This window comes from Carcharhinus amblyrhynchos, chromosome 5 (genome assembly GCF_965287045.1).
Source record: "Carcharhinus amblyrhynchos chromosome 5, sCarAmb.v2.hapA, whole genome shotgun sequence".
NCBI lineage: Eukaryota > Metazoa > Chordata > Chondrichthyes > Carcharhiniformes > Carcharhinidae > Carcharhinus > Carcharhinus amblyrhynchos.
Window position 1 is genome coordinate 67,011,613 of NC_137328.1, and position 13,634 is coordinate 67,025,246.

Genomic DNA, 13,634 nt, shown 5'->3' on the forward strand with positions numbered 1-13,634 from the left:
GACAAGTAGCACATGAAATTCAATGTAGATAAAAAGACTTGGAGAGTCAAACTCGTTGGGTCACTCTTTCAAAGATCCAGCATAGGCTGAAGGGCTGAATACTCCACTCTTGTGCTGTGTGATTCCAATGTTTCTGAGACGCATGATGTGATTCATTTTAGTGGGAGAATATGGAGAGACAATATAAAGTTAAAGATACAACTCTAAACGGAATACAAGAGCACCGGACGTGGGTGAATGTGTGTTTAAGTTACTGAAGGTACCAGGGCAGGTTGAGAGCACTGTTGATAATGCATACAGTATCCTAGGTTTTATTATAGGGGCATAGAATAGAAGAGCAAGGAGGCTATGTTAAACGCGCATGAAACACGAGTTTGGCCTTAATTTGAATATTGCATCCCGTCCCAGAAAGATGTAAAGGCATTAAGAACATAAGAAATAGGAGCAGGAGTAGGCCATCTAGCCCTTCGAGCCTGCCCCGCCATTCAATAAGATCATGGCTGATCTGTTGTGGCTCAGTTCCACTTTCCCGCCCTCTCCCCATAAACCTTAATCCCCTCTCTTATCAAAAACCCATCAACCCGCGTCTTAAAAATATTTAGCGAGGCAGCCTCCACCACTTCAACGGGCAGAGAATTCCAGAGATTCACCACCCTTTGAGTGAAGAAGTTCCTCCTCAACTCCGTTCTAAACCGCCCCCCCTTTATCTTGAGGCTGTGCCCCCTAGTCCTACTGTCTTTTGTTGAGCGGGAAGAGTCTCTCCGCCGCTATCCTATCCATCCCATTCATCATCTTATACGTCTCAATGAGATCTCCCCTCATTCTTCTAAACTCTAACGAGTACAAGCCTAGTTTATTCAGCCTCTCCTCATAGCTCAACCCCCTCAACTCCGGTATCAGCCTAGTAAACCTCCTCTGCACTCCCTCCAAGGCCAAAATATCTTTGCGCAGGTGCAGCGCCCAAAACTGCACACAGTACTCCAGCTGCGGCCTCACCAATGCCCTATACAGCTGCAGCAAGACCTCCCTACTTTTATATTCAATCCCCCTCGCTATGAAGGCCAGCATCCCATTTGCCTTCCTGACCACCTGCTGCACCTGTAAGCTGGGTTTTTGCGACTCATGCACAAGGACCCCGAGGTCCCTCTGCACCGTCGCCTGCTGCAGTTTTTCGCCACGTAAGTAATAATCCTTCCTACCATTCTTCCTACCAAAGTGGACCACCTCACACTTGCCAACATTAAATTCCATTTGCCATTTCCTGGCCCATTCGCCCAGCCTATCTAGATCCTTCTGCAGACTCTCCACACCCTCCGCACGATTTGCCGTTCCCCCATCTTGGTGTCATCAGCAAATTTCGACACCCTACACTCGGTTCCCACCTCCAGATCATCTATATAAATGGTAAAAAGCTGAGGCCCCAGCACCGACCCCTGGGGCACTCCACTAGTCACCATCCGCCAATCCGAATAGCACCCGTTGACCCCCACTCTCTGCCTCCTATTTGACAACCAATCCTCTATCCACGCTAACACCCTACCCCCAACTCCATGTCCCTCGACCTTCAGCAAGAACCTCTTGTGAGGTGCTTTGTCAAACGCCTTCTGAAAATCCAGAAAGACCACATCCACCGGCTCTCCTCTATCCACCGCCCTAGACACATCCTCATAGAACTCCAGTAAATTTGTCAGACACGACTTCCCTTTAATGAAACCGTGCTGCGTCTGCTCTATCAAGCAATTCCCTTCAAGATGCCTCGCAATTTCCTCCTTAATGACGGATTCTAACATTTTACCTACCACAGAAGTTAAACTAACCGGCCTATAATTCCCCGCCTTTTGCCTGGCACCCTTCTTAAACAACGGCGTAACATTAGCCGTTTTCCAATCTTCCGGCACTTCCCCGGAATCCAGCGACGTCTGGAAAATAACCACCAAGGCATCCACTATCACCTCCGCCATTTCTTTCAGGATCCTCGGATGCATTCCATCCGGTCCTGGGGACTTGTCCACAATCAGCCCCTCCAGTCTGTCGAGCACCGCCTCTCTAGTAACAGTAATGTCATTAAGACCCTCCAGTCCTACCACCTTTCCATCGCTAACACCCGGCAAATTATTCACGTCCTCCTCCGTGAAGACAGAAACAAAAAAGTTATTCAATACCTTAGCCATATCCCCATCCCCTACCACTAGGTCCCCTTTCTCATCCTCTAAAGGGGACCTAGTGGTAGGGGATGGGGATATGGCTAAGGTATTGAATAACTTTTTTGTTTCTGTCTTCACGGAGGAGGACGTGAATAATTTGCCGGGTGTTAGCGATGGAAAGGTGGTAGGACTGGAGGGTCTTAATGACATTACTGTTACTAGAGAGGCGGTGCTCGACAGACTGGAGGGGCTGATTGTGGACAAGTCCCCAGGACCGGATGGAATGCATCCGAGGATCCTGAAAGAAATGGCGGAGGTGATAGTGGATGCCTTGGTGGTTATTTTCCAGACGTCGCTGGATTCCGGGGAAGTGCCGGACGATTGGAAAACGGCTAATGTTACGCCGTTGTTTAAGAAGGGTGCCAGGCAAAAGGCGGGGAATTATAGGCCGGTTAGTTTAACGTCTGTGGTAGGTAAAATGTTAGAATCCGTCATTAAGGAGGAAATTGCGAGGCATCTTGAAGGGAATTGCTTGATAGAGCAGACGCAGCATGGTTTCATTAAAGGGAAGTCGTGTCTGACAAATTTACTGGAGTTCTATGAGGATGTGTCTAGGGCGGTGGATAGAGGAGAGCCGGTGGATGTGGTCTTTCTGGATTTTCAGAAGGCGTTTGACAAAGCACCTCACAAGAGGTTCTTGCTGAAGGTCGAGGGACATGGAGTTGGGGGTAGGGTGTTAGCGTGGATAGAGGATTGGTTGTCAAATAGGAGGCAGAGAGTGGGGGTCAACGGGTGCTATTCGGATTGGCGGATGGTGACTAGTGGAGTGCCCCAGGGGTCGGTGCTGGGGCCTCAGCTTTTTACCATTTATATAGATGATCTGGAGGAGGGAACCGAGTGTAGGGTGTCGAAATTTGCGGATGACACCAAGATTGGGGGAATGGCAAATCGTGCGGAGGGTGTGGAGAGTCTGCAGAAGGATCTAGATAGGCTGGGCGAATGGGCCAGGAAATGGCAAATGGAATTTAATGTTGGCAAGTGTGAGGTGGTCCACTTTGGTAGGAAGAATGGTAGGAAGGACTATTACTTATGGGGCGAAAAAGTGCAGCAGGCGACGGTGCAGAGGGACCTCGGGGTCCTTGTGCATGAGTCGCAAAAACCCAGCTTGCAGGTGCAGTAGGTGGTCAGGAAGGCAAATGGGATGCTGGCCTTCATAGCGAGGGGGATTGAATATAAAAGTAGGGAGGTCTTGCTGCAGCTGTATAGGGCATTGGTGAGGCCGCAGCTGGAGTACTGTGTGCAGTTTTGGGCGCCGCACCTGCGCAAAGATATTTTGGCCTTGGAGGGAGTGCAGAGGAGGTTTACTAGGCTGATACCGGAGTTGAGGGGGTTGAGCAATGAGGAGAGGCTGAATAAACTAGGCTTGTACTCGTTAGAGTTTAGAAGAATGAGGGGAGATCTCATTGAGACGTATAAGATGATGAATGGGATGGATAGGATAGAGGTGGAGAGACTCTTCCCGCTCAAAAAAGACAGTAGGACTACGGGGAACTGCCTCAAGATAAAAGGGGGGCGGTTTAGAACGAAGTTGAGGAGGAACTTCTTCACTCAAAGGGTGGTGAATCTCTGGAATTCTCTGCCTGTTGAAGTGGTGGAGGCTGCCTCGCTAAATATTTTTAAGACGCGGGTTGATGGGTTTTTGATAAGAGAGGGGATTAAGGGTTATGGGGAGAGGGCGGGAAAGTGGAACTGAGCAGCGACAGATCAGCCATGATCTTATTGAATGGCAGGGCAGGCTCGAAGGGCTAGATGGCCTACTCCTGCTCCTATTTCTTATGTTCTTAACGTTCACCCTAGCCAGCCTCTTCCTTTTTATATATTTATAAAAACTCTTGCTATCCTTTTTTATATTAAGCGCTAGCCCAGCTTCATAGTTTCTCCCACCCTTCTTTATCAACTTCTTTGTCAATCTTTGTTGACATTTAAACCTCTCCCAATCCTCTTCTTGCCCACTACTCTTAGCTACTCTAAATTCCTCCGCTTTTAATTTAACACTTTCCTTCACCTCCTTCGCTATCCACCCCTTATTACCTCTCCTCCCACGGTCCTTTTTGACCATCGGAATAAATTTCTGCTGAACACCAAGAAAGATCTCCTTAAAGATCCTCCACTGCTCCTCAGCAGACCCTCCCTCCAACGCGCTCCCCCAGTCAACATTCACCAATTCTTCTCTCATCCTACCGTACTCCCCTCTATTCAAACAAAGTACGCGTGTCTGGGAACCCACTTTCTCCTCCTCCATCTGCACCAGAAACTCCACCATACAATGATCACTCTCCCCAAGAGGATCCTTCACCGCAAGGTCCCTAATTCTACCCGCCTCATTACATAGCACGAGATCCAAGATAGCTCGCTCCCTCGTCGGTTCCAACACGCACTGTTCCAGGAAACTATCCCGGCAGCATTCCAAGAACTCCTCCTCGAGCCCACCGCGTCCAGCATGGTTCGAGCAATCAATATGCAGATTGAAATCCCCCATAACTACGGCTGTCCCATTCCTGCACGCCGCACTTATTTGTGCGAAACAGCCCGCCCCACCTTCAGATCATTATTGGGGGGCCTATAGACGACACCCACCAGCGTCTTCCTCCCTTTGCTGTTCCTAATCTCCACCCACAACGATTCCACGTTCTGCTCCTTGTCTCCAATATCATCCCTTGCTACCACCTTGATGCTATCCTTAATCAGCAGAGCTACGCCCCCCCCTTTTCCCTCCTGCCTGTCCTTCCTAAACACTTGATAGCCCTGTACATTCAGCTCCCAGTCCCTGTCACCTTGCAGCCACGTCTCTGTAATGGTCACCAGATCGTATCCATTTGTGTCGATCTGCGCCACCAGCTCATCCACTTTATTCTGAATGCTTCGTGCATTCAGATAAAGCACTTTCATCCCAGCCTTCACTTGGACCCTATTTGCCGTAACGCCACCAACCATACTCACACCCCCTACTCCCTCAATTATTGGGACATCCTCGGCCTCTTCCCTTACCTGTACCCGGTCCTTAACTTTAGACCTCGTAACAACCCCGTCCCGCCCGAACAGGTCCCACCTATCCCAATACTGGTGCCAATGCCCCATAAATTCAAACCCATTCCTCCCACACCAATCCCTGAGCCACCCATTCACGTCCTTAATCCTGTCAACCTTACGCCCGTCTGCACTCGGTTCAGGCAGTAGCCCAGAGATGACCACCTTGTCGGTTCTACTTTTTAATTCCATTCCCAGCTTTTCATACTCCCTCCCCAGATCCTCAGTCCGCATTTTGCTTACGTCGCCGGCACCCACATGTACCACAACGACCGGATTCTCACCCCCCCACTCCAGGTTCCTCTGCACCCCAGCTGCGACATCCCGGACCCGAGCACCAGGCAGACAACACACCCTTCTGTGCACTTTGTCACTGTGACAAAGGACAGTGTCAATACCCTTCACCCCACTATCCCCAATCACTACTACGTTCCTTTTCCCCTTCTCTTTGCCTATGTCCTGCTGCATCACTGTACCGTGTGCAGTTTGCTCACCAACCTCACCTGCCTTGTTCTCTTCCAGACTGGAAGCAAGAACCTCAAACCTGTTATGCAAATTAAGAGGCTGAGGCCTCCGCTCCCCACCCTCCTTCCTCCTCTCCCCACTCTCCTTCCTCCGCTCCTCACCCCCCTTCCTCCTCCCAGCAGCCCCCTCTTGTCCCTGACCCTTAGAGTTAGCCAGTCTAGGGGGGGGTGGATGTCACTTGCACCCCATTGACAATGGCACCCTCTCTCCCCCTGATGAGCCTCAGAGTCTGTAGCTCAGAGGCCAGCTCATCTACCTTGAGCTGAAGTTCCTCCAGCAACCTGCACTTACTGCAGACATGGTCACTGAGATGGACCCTGGGGTCCACCAGTTCCCACATCGTACAGAAACCACACGTCACATGCCCCTCCATTATTCACTGTAGTAGTTTTTAAAAAAAATTTTTTTTTCCCTTGTTTTTTCAAACGAACTCACCTGGCCTTTTTTCACTCAAGCCCTTTTTGATATTAAGCCCTAATAGCTCACTCTGCTTCCCTCTCACTCCGCTGCCCGCTGTCTACACCAGGCCTCCTTTCAAACCTGGCGCTGATTTAAAGCTGTCTGGCCCACAACTCCCTTCTAAACCACTCCCTCAGAATTCTTAAAGCAGTAAATACAATAAATAAATGCTTTAAACAGTTCTACAAAGAACAAAGTGCTTTAAACTTATTTTAAACAGGTTTTTAACAGGTAAAATCATAGCTCTCTCTCTGTTCCTTCACTCGTCTGCTCCAGCAAACAGTGCAGGAAAAAAATCACGAGAAATCCAGGAATGGGGAACTTGAGTTACAGGATAGATTGAAGAAATTGGTAATGTTTTCCTTGGAGGAGAGAAAGTTGAGAGGAGATTTGATTGAGGTATTCAAAGTCATGAAGGGTCTCGACAGAGTTGGTAGGGAGAAGTGGTTCTGACTAGTAGAAGGATTGAGAAGGAGAGAAATTGAAGTTAATTCAATGGGGAGGCTATGGCCTTGTATTATCACTAGACAATTAATTCAGAAACTGTTCTGGGGACCCGAGTTGGAATCCTGCCATAGCAGATGGTGGAATTTGAATTCAAAAAAAAATCTGGGGATTAAAAATCTACTCATGATCATGAAACCATTGTCGATTGTGGGGGAAAAACCCATCTGGTTTGCTAATGTTGTTCAGTAAAGGAAATCTGCTGTCCTTACCTGGTCTGGCCTACCTGTGACTCTAGAGCCACAGCAATGTGGTTGATTCTCAACTACCCTGCAAGGGCAACTAGGGATGGGCAATAAATGCTGGCCAGCCAGTGACACCCATGTCCCACGAATGAATAAAAAAAACCCGGCAAAAGAAGCAATGAAAAGCATGGTTTGATTTATTATTGTCACATGTATTAGTGTACAGTGAAAAGTATTGTTTCTTGCACACTATACAGACACAGCATATCACACATATACAAGGAAAGGAAAGGGTGCAGAATGTAGTGTTACAGTCATAGCTAGGGTGTGGCAAAAAATCAATTTAATGCGAGGTAGGTCCATTCAAAAGTCTGATGGCAACTGTGAAGATGATCTTGAGTCAGTTGATTTATCTCCTCAGACTTTTGTATCTTTTTCCTGACTGAAGAAGGTGGAAGAGAGCATGTTTGGGGTGCGTGGGATCCTTGATTATGCTGGCTGCTTTTCCTTGGCAGTAGAAAGAATAGACAGTGTCAGTGATGGGAGGCTTGAGTGATGGATTGGGCCTCGTTCACGACCCATTGTAATTTCTTGTGGTCTTGGACAGAGCAGGAGCCATACCAAGCTCTGATACAATGAGAAAGAATGCCTTCGATGGTGCATATGTAAAAGTTGCTGAGAGTTGTAGCTCATGTGCCAAATTTCCTTCTACTTCAGAGAAAGTAGTGATGTTCGTGGGCTTTCTTAACTATAATGTTGTCATGGAAGAACCAGGACAGGCTATAGATAATCTGGACACCTAAAAAGGTGAAGCGTTCCACCGTTTCTGCTTCATCCCCACTGATGCAGACGGGGGCATGTTGTCCACTATGCTTTCTGAAGTCGATGACTATTTCCTTTGTTTTGTTGATATTGGGGGAGAGATTACTGTCATCACACAGTTCACTGTCGAGTTGGAGAGGAATTTGGCTACACATCATAGTAGTTTGAGTATAGAAAGGGACTGTAGACACAGCCTCATGGGATACTGGTGTTGAGGATGATCATGGAGGACGTGATGTTCCATATCCTGCTGATTGCAGTCTGTGGGTTTCGTAAGTTCAGCATCCAGTCACAGAGAGGAGCTGAATCCCCAGCTCCACATGTGCACACCCCTTCCATGTGGCAGCTGTGCTGTAATATGGGTTTTTAGATGTCTCGATGAGATCTTGAATTGCTTATTGTTGATAAATAGATCTGGGATAAATAGATCTATAAATAGATCGCAGATATTCGAGATTGGCTTCCAGAGCATGCTCTTTGAGTCATTTACATGTGACTGTACATCCTACAATGGGTGGTGCTGTTCTCCACTTCCACTTTAACTCTTGCTCTGCTGAACATCTTGGCATTACAATGGCATGCAGGCACATAATAAACATCCCCTTTCTCCACAATTGAAAACTTGCCCTGCCTTCAAATGTTGTATTATTGTGTAGTCTTTACTTGCTATCCCGTCTCTGACTTTATGCATTTGGGTGGTCTTGAGGCTTGGCACTTCTTCTGTACCTCGATCTTTCACGTTTGGAAAATAGTAATATTCAGTGTTTCTGATACTTCATGTTTTGTGTTCCTGCGAGTTGTGTTTCTCTTTAACAACTCATCTGCTTTTTTTTTCAGACACTGGATTTGTCCAGTTGCATCCAAGGCAAATATGCACTTTGTTCGTTCTTTCCTGGAGTGGGCTCAACATTTCTTTTTTCGTGGTGCCTGCCAAGTTCTTGCTGATCATTTCACAAATGGAAACTTGACTATCACTTGAGTCACAATTTCAGCCAAATATTTGTTGCTTTATTCTCTAATCTTTTTGCAAGCTTATGAATCTCTTCATTAAGCTGAAGAGGTCACAGAACATCTCCGACATCCAGTGCTGCTTCTTCGACTAGTGACTTATACTTCAGAGTTGGATTTACAGTTTTTGATTTTATTTCTGTTTTTCCTTTCCCCATCTGCAACAGAACTTTGATCTTTCATTTCACTGTTGACCAGGTTGTTCTCCAGCAGTTTTGTCTTGTTTAACTTTTGTAATTCTGTTCCTTGTAGCTTCATGATCTGCTCGCAGGTTTGAAAGTTCTGCAGCTTTTCTTCTCAGTGCTGCCTCGTTTGCATACATCTGCTTCTTCAGCTCTTTAATCTGGTTTTTTCTGCCTCCCTTCTGACACATGGAATATTGCTGAATCTGCTGTGCCAACCAGCTCTTAAGTTTGTTGATGGTTATGTTAGATTCATTTTGCATCTCTTTGTAATTTGATCTGAGGGATTCTTTTAAGGTTTGAAGGTCTGTCAATAGGTTTTATAGATTTCACAGAAACCCGATGGTGCAGAAGGAGGCCATTTGGCCCACCGAATCTGCACCAACAACAATCCCAACCAGCTCCTATCCCCAAAACCCACATTTACCCCGCTAATCCCTCTAAGCCACACATCCTGGGACACTAAGGGACAGTTTAGCATGACCAATGCACCTAACCCGCATATCTTTGGATGTTTACTTTGTGAAGCTCACTTGCTTCCATGTTGAGTTTTCCTTTAATTCAGTAGCTCTCCAAGTTTCTTCTGGTGTCTTTGCATTTTGCTGTTTAGGGCAGTCTTCATTCCTGCCCGTTGCTGAATGGTTACGCATCCCTTTTGATCTTGAAGGACAATCCATTCTTTTCAATTGTTAATTTTCTTGTAGGCCTTGCCAATTGACTCTGGGTTTCAGTGAATCATGTCATTGGAACTGATTGGTTCCACACAGCTTTTCCTGCGATAACGTTGAATGTCCTTTGTCGCTCCTCATGTTTTTCCATTGTTACATGTTGATTTTTTCCTGGGAATCTTTCAGGGTCACAACTTCTTTTGTGTAGTTTTTTTGTCTGCTTTTTTTCCTGGCTGTGCATCTGGTTGAGATTTTCTAACTGCTGCTTTGATTTGCCACCTGTGGAATTGAGGATTATGATTTATTCCTGATATCTTTTTGTCACCTGTGAAATGTTTGTTCAGATCTCAAACAGCATGGTTCATTGAAGACTTCAGTTCATCATGCATTTTCAGAGGTAGATACTGAGCTTGAATTTTGCGTTTCAAATCTTCCAGTTCAGCTCTAATGTGAACATAAGCCTTAAAAACAGCTTTAATTACTTCTTGTATACTTTACTGCTTCTGAATGACTTCAGATAGATTTCCCTCTACAATATTTTTAAGAAATGTATTTGAGCCATGTTTGTGCAGGATCTGTTGTCGCAGTCTTATGCACTCTAAGCTACTCTATCTACTGGAATCCTGTATTGTTGCTGCAACTGCATAATTGCTTCAAATGGCTAGAATGTTTGTCTTAATCAGAACTAATGCTATTCTGCTGTTTTCCTTTGGGATTTTGCGGAGTAGGGCTTGATTGGGATGCTTGGCAGGTATAATCACGTGACGGGCAAAGCTGGGCTTAGACAGAAATTTAAGCTCAGATGCTGCTTTTGGAGTTGAGAGAGAGCAGTGTCTCTCTTTACCCCTCTCTGAAATTGTTAAGTGGAATTTGCCAGGAGATAAGTTTCTTTTTTGGAGATCAGAGTGGATGTTTCTCTGTATGTTGCTGTGTGAGTCTCTGTCCAGCAGTATTAAAAAGTCAATCATTGTCTAATGGCCTTGCAGAAAATAGCGATCCAGACCTTGAAAGCAGGTTTAAAGAAACAAGACCCCCCCCCCCCCCCCCGCCACTGCGTCTGCACCAGGTTGGGCCTGATCTTTCTGAATCTCCGAGGAGATGGGGTGGAAAGGCATCAAAAAGCCCAGATTCGAACTCCCAACACCAACTGTGAGAGACACTTAGAGGCAGGCGATGAAGTATTGTTGAAGGATCATGAGCATGGTCCCATGGGGTTCCACGGCAAAGTTGACGTGACAGGACTGTTTGCATCTAGCATCCATGGGGCTGCCATCCTGAGACAACATCTAGACTATTTGAAAGGCTTAAATCCTCAGACCATTCAGCAACAAATAATATTCAGCATGTTGGGAGCCTTGGAAAGACATCCAGGACCCACTGGATCTTGCTCTCCGTCTTCAGTTATTGATGCAGAAATGGATATGGCGGACGTAGCCCAGTCTACTCCCTTACTACCCGAAGAAGGAAGTGAACCTGTGCCTCAGCGCTCTAAATGAAAGAGATAAGCATCAGTTCACTGCACCCTGCCTACGTCACATGCAAGGTTTGAAGACCGGCCTCGGTGCTTAAACGCCTTAAGAAGTGCTCTTGGTGAACGAACTGCCGAGGTTTCTTGTACCTGGAGGAGGAGTGGTTTAATGAGGTGCACAAGGTGGATCTCTTAGCATATGAACTCCTCTTTTGCCTTGTGGCATGGACCCTTTTTGCTATTTCATTTCTACTTCTCCATTCTGCCACACGTTGGTTTTTGTTATCCCTGTTCCTCTGTCTCTGTATTTGCTTAAAACCGGCTACATTTCTAGTGGTTTGTGTTATGACTGAAGGCCATTGAGCTGAAATACCAACTTGTAGAGACAGAATTCCTTACCTGTTGAATTTTTCCAACATTTCTTGTTTTTATACTAAACATGCTTGAGTTCAATTGAGAAATTTCTAATGCAAGACTCTTTATTTTCTGGTGAAGATAACATGATATCCGAACTAAGTTGAGCACTTTTCTGCTTTAATTTGCTGATCAGGTACTCCTACCCATTTTTTGGTACTGCAGCCCCAATCATGACGAATCCTCCAGTGGAAGTTAAGAGAAACATGGAAGTGATCTTTCCTCAATCATATTGCGCATTTGATTTTGCAGCACTACCTCAACAACTACAAGATACTTTTTTCAGGTAATATTATTCATACTATATTGCGTTGTTTAATTCTACCTGCATAACGACAACTGTGAATTAGGCCCTCCTAAATAGCCTTGAAATATTTATTTTGAGTTCCCTGATGCATCTTTAAACTGCTTTAAAGAAGTTCAGGTTAACAAAGCAGAAAAATTCAACAACTTGGGCCTTGAAAAATATTATTTGCAGAAGTAGATTTGTTGGAATCCTGGAATGATAGTGTAGAAGGAGGCTTTTCATGTGCTGACTTTTTCAAAGAGCTATTCAATTAGCCCAAATCCCCATAGCTGTGGAAATATTTCCCCTTAATATTAATCCACTCCACTTTAGAATATAATTATTGATTCTTTTTTAGGAAGTTTCTTTCAAATCTTGAAAAGTAACTGCTTAACATTTCTCCACCTTTTGGTTATTTTGCCAGTTACCTGAAATCTGTATCCTCAGTTTGTTGACCCTGATGTCACTGGAAAGAGTTTCTTGTTATTTGCTCCATAAAAACTGCCATGATTCTCAACATCTCAATTAAGTTTCCACTTGACCTTCTATGCTCTAAGTAAAATAACTCCTGTTTTTTTCACTCTTTCTACTTAACTAAAGCACCTCATCCTCATGAAGGCCTTGACATTCTTCATAAATTGTGCTGCCCAGAATTGGACACATTACTCCAGCAGGGCCTAAAAAGTGATATATACAAGTTCACCATAACTTGCTTACTTGTATTTTTAATACCTTTTATTTATAAGACAAAGAATCTTGCCTATCTTTTTCAGTCTTTTTAGCCTGTCCTGTCTTTTTCTGTTCCTAAGAGAATTGATTGAGTAGCAATCAGGAAAGAGAATCCTGGACTTTTTTTTAAACATGATTGCTGAGGCCACTTCTGCAAACACAGTTCAAGATTGATTAGCCCAGCAAAAATCAAGAAATTAACCTGATTTTTTTGTTGCCTATGTGACTTAGTTGCGAGCTTGAAGTTTATTTTTGTTATCTTGAGACAAATTAATTTTAGATTCTAACTTGGTAATGTTAACTTCTCAACTTGGCTTTAAAGGAAGTAAGAAAACAAATGGAATAAAATGCAACAGTCAAATGTTGCATTTTATAGCTGCAATATACTAAGATTTATTTATGTTTTTAGGTTACCTTTGTTGGTTGAAGTCTGGCACAAAGATAAAATGACTAAAGACTTGCTTTTGGGAGTAGCAAGATTGAAATTGTCAAATGTTCTGACAGCAGAAAAATCTCGCTTTTTGGGCCCATCAGGCGATCAGTGTTGGCGTCAGACCTATAGTGAGAGGATTCCAGTTGTAGCAGCACAAGGGCAAGTATGGTTATTAAAATTTTCAAAATGAGTAACCCAACTCATTGTGCCCCACTCCCAAATCCTGTATGCATGTACTATTGCATCTTAAGTTTTGAGTTAAATGTTATTTGCTTCCTGGGCTTGTCTTTCATGGATAATCATTGTAATGTGGGTTTTTTTAACTGCTAAGATTCTCCAGCCTAATCATGGCTTTCTTGCAGGATATATACATTGGGTTTTGTGCCACATCACTAAATGACACAAGACCATTTTCTTGCTTTCCTATTAGCTACCAGAACTTGTCTCAAATAGTGTATTATTTCATTTTTTTAAATCTTCATTTTTTTTTGCATCTAGATGCATTATTATTTGTCTTCCAGTAAATGTTTTTGAACTTCTGTTGCCTGAGTATAGCATGTAGTTTGTGCACTTTTTTGTCTTTTTTAATTTTGTCATATTTCTGGACTATTACTTCTTTGGCTTCCCAGGAGACATAATTTAAATGCATCATAATGTTTTAAGAAGTGCACAGTGCAAATGGTTTATGTACTTTTAACAAAAGTATCATTCATAATCTTG

The 13,634-nt window shown here is 44.5% G+C and overlaps 1 protein-coding gene across 1 annotated transcript in view; it reads left to right on the plus strand.

Moving 5' to 3' along the window:
• cep120 (centrosomal protein 120) overlaps positions 1-13,634 on the plus strand; it is a 76,092-nt gene that overhangs the window by 23,426 nt on the left and 39,032 nt on the right. The window contains exons 11-12 of the mRNA XM_080188950.1: positions 11,603-11,752; positions 12,891-13,073. Coding sequence (XP_080045076.1) covers positions 11,603-11,752; positions 12,891-13,073 — 333 coding nt within the window. The remainder of the gene's footprint in view (positions 1-11,602; positions 11,753-12,890; positions 13,074-13,634) is intronic.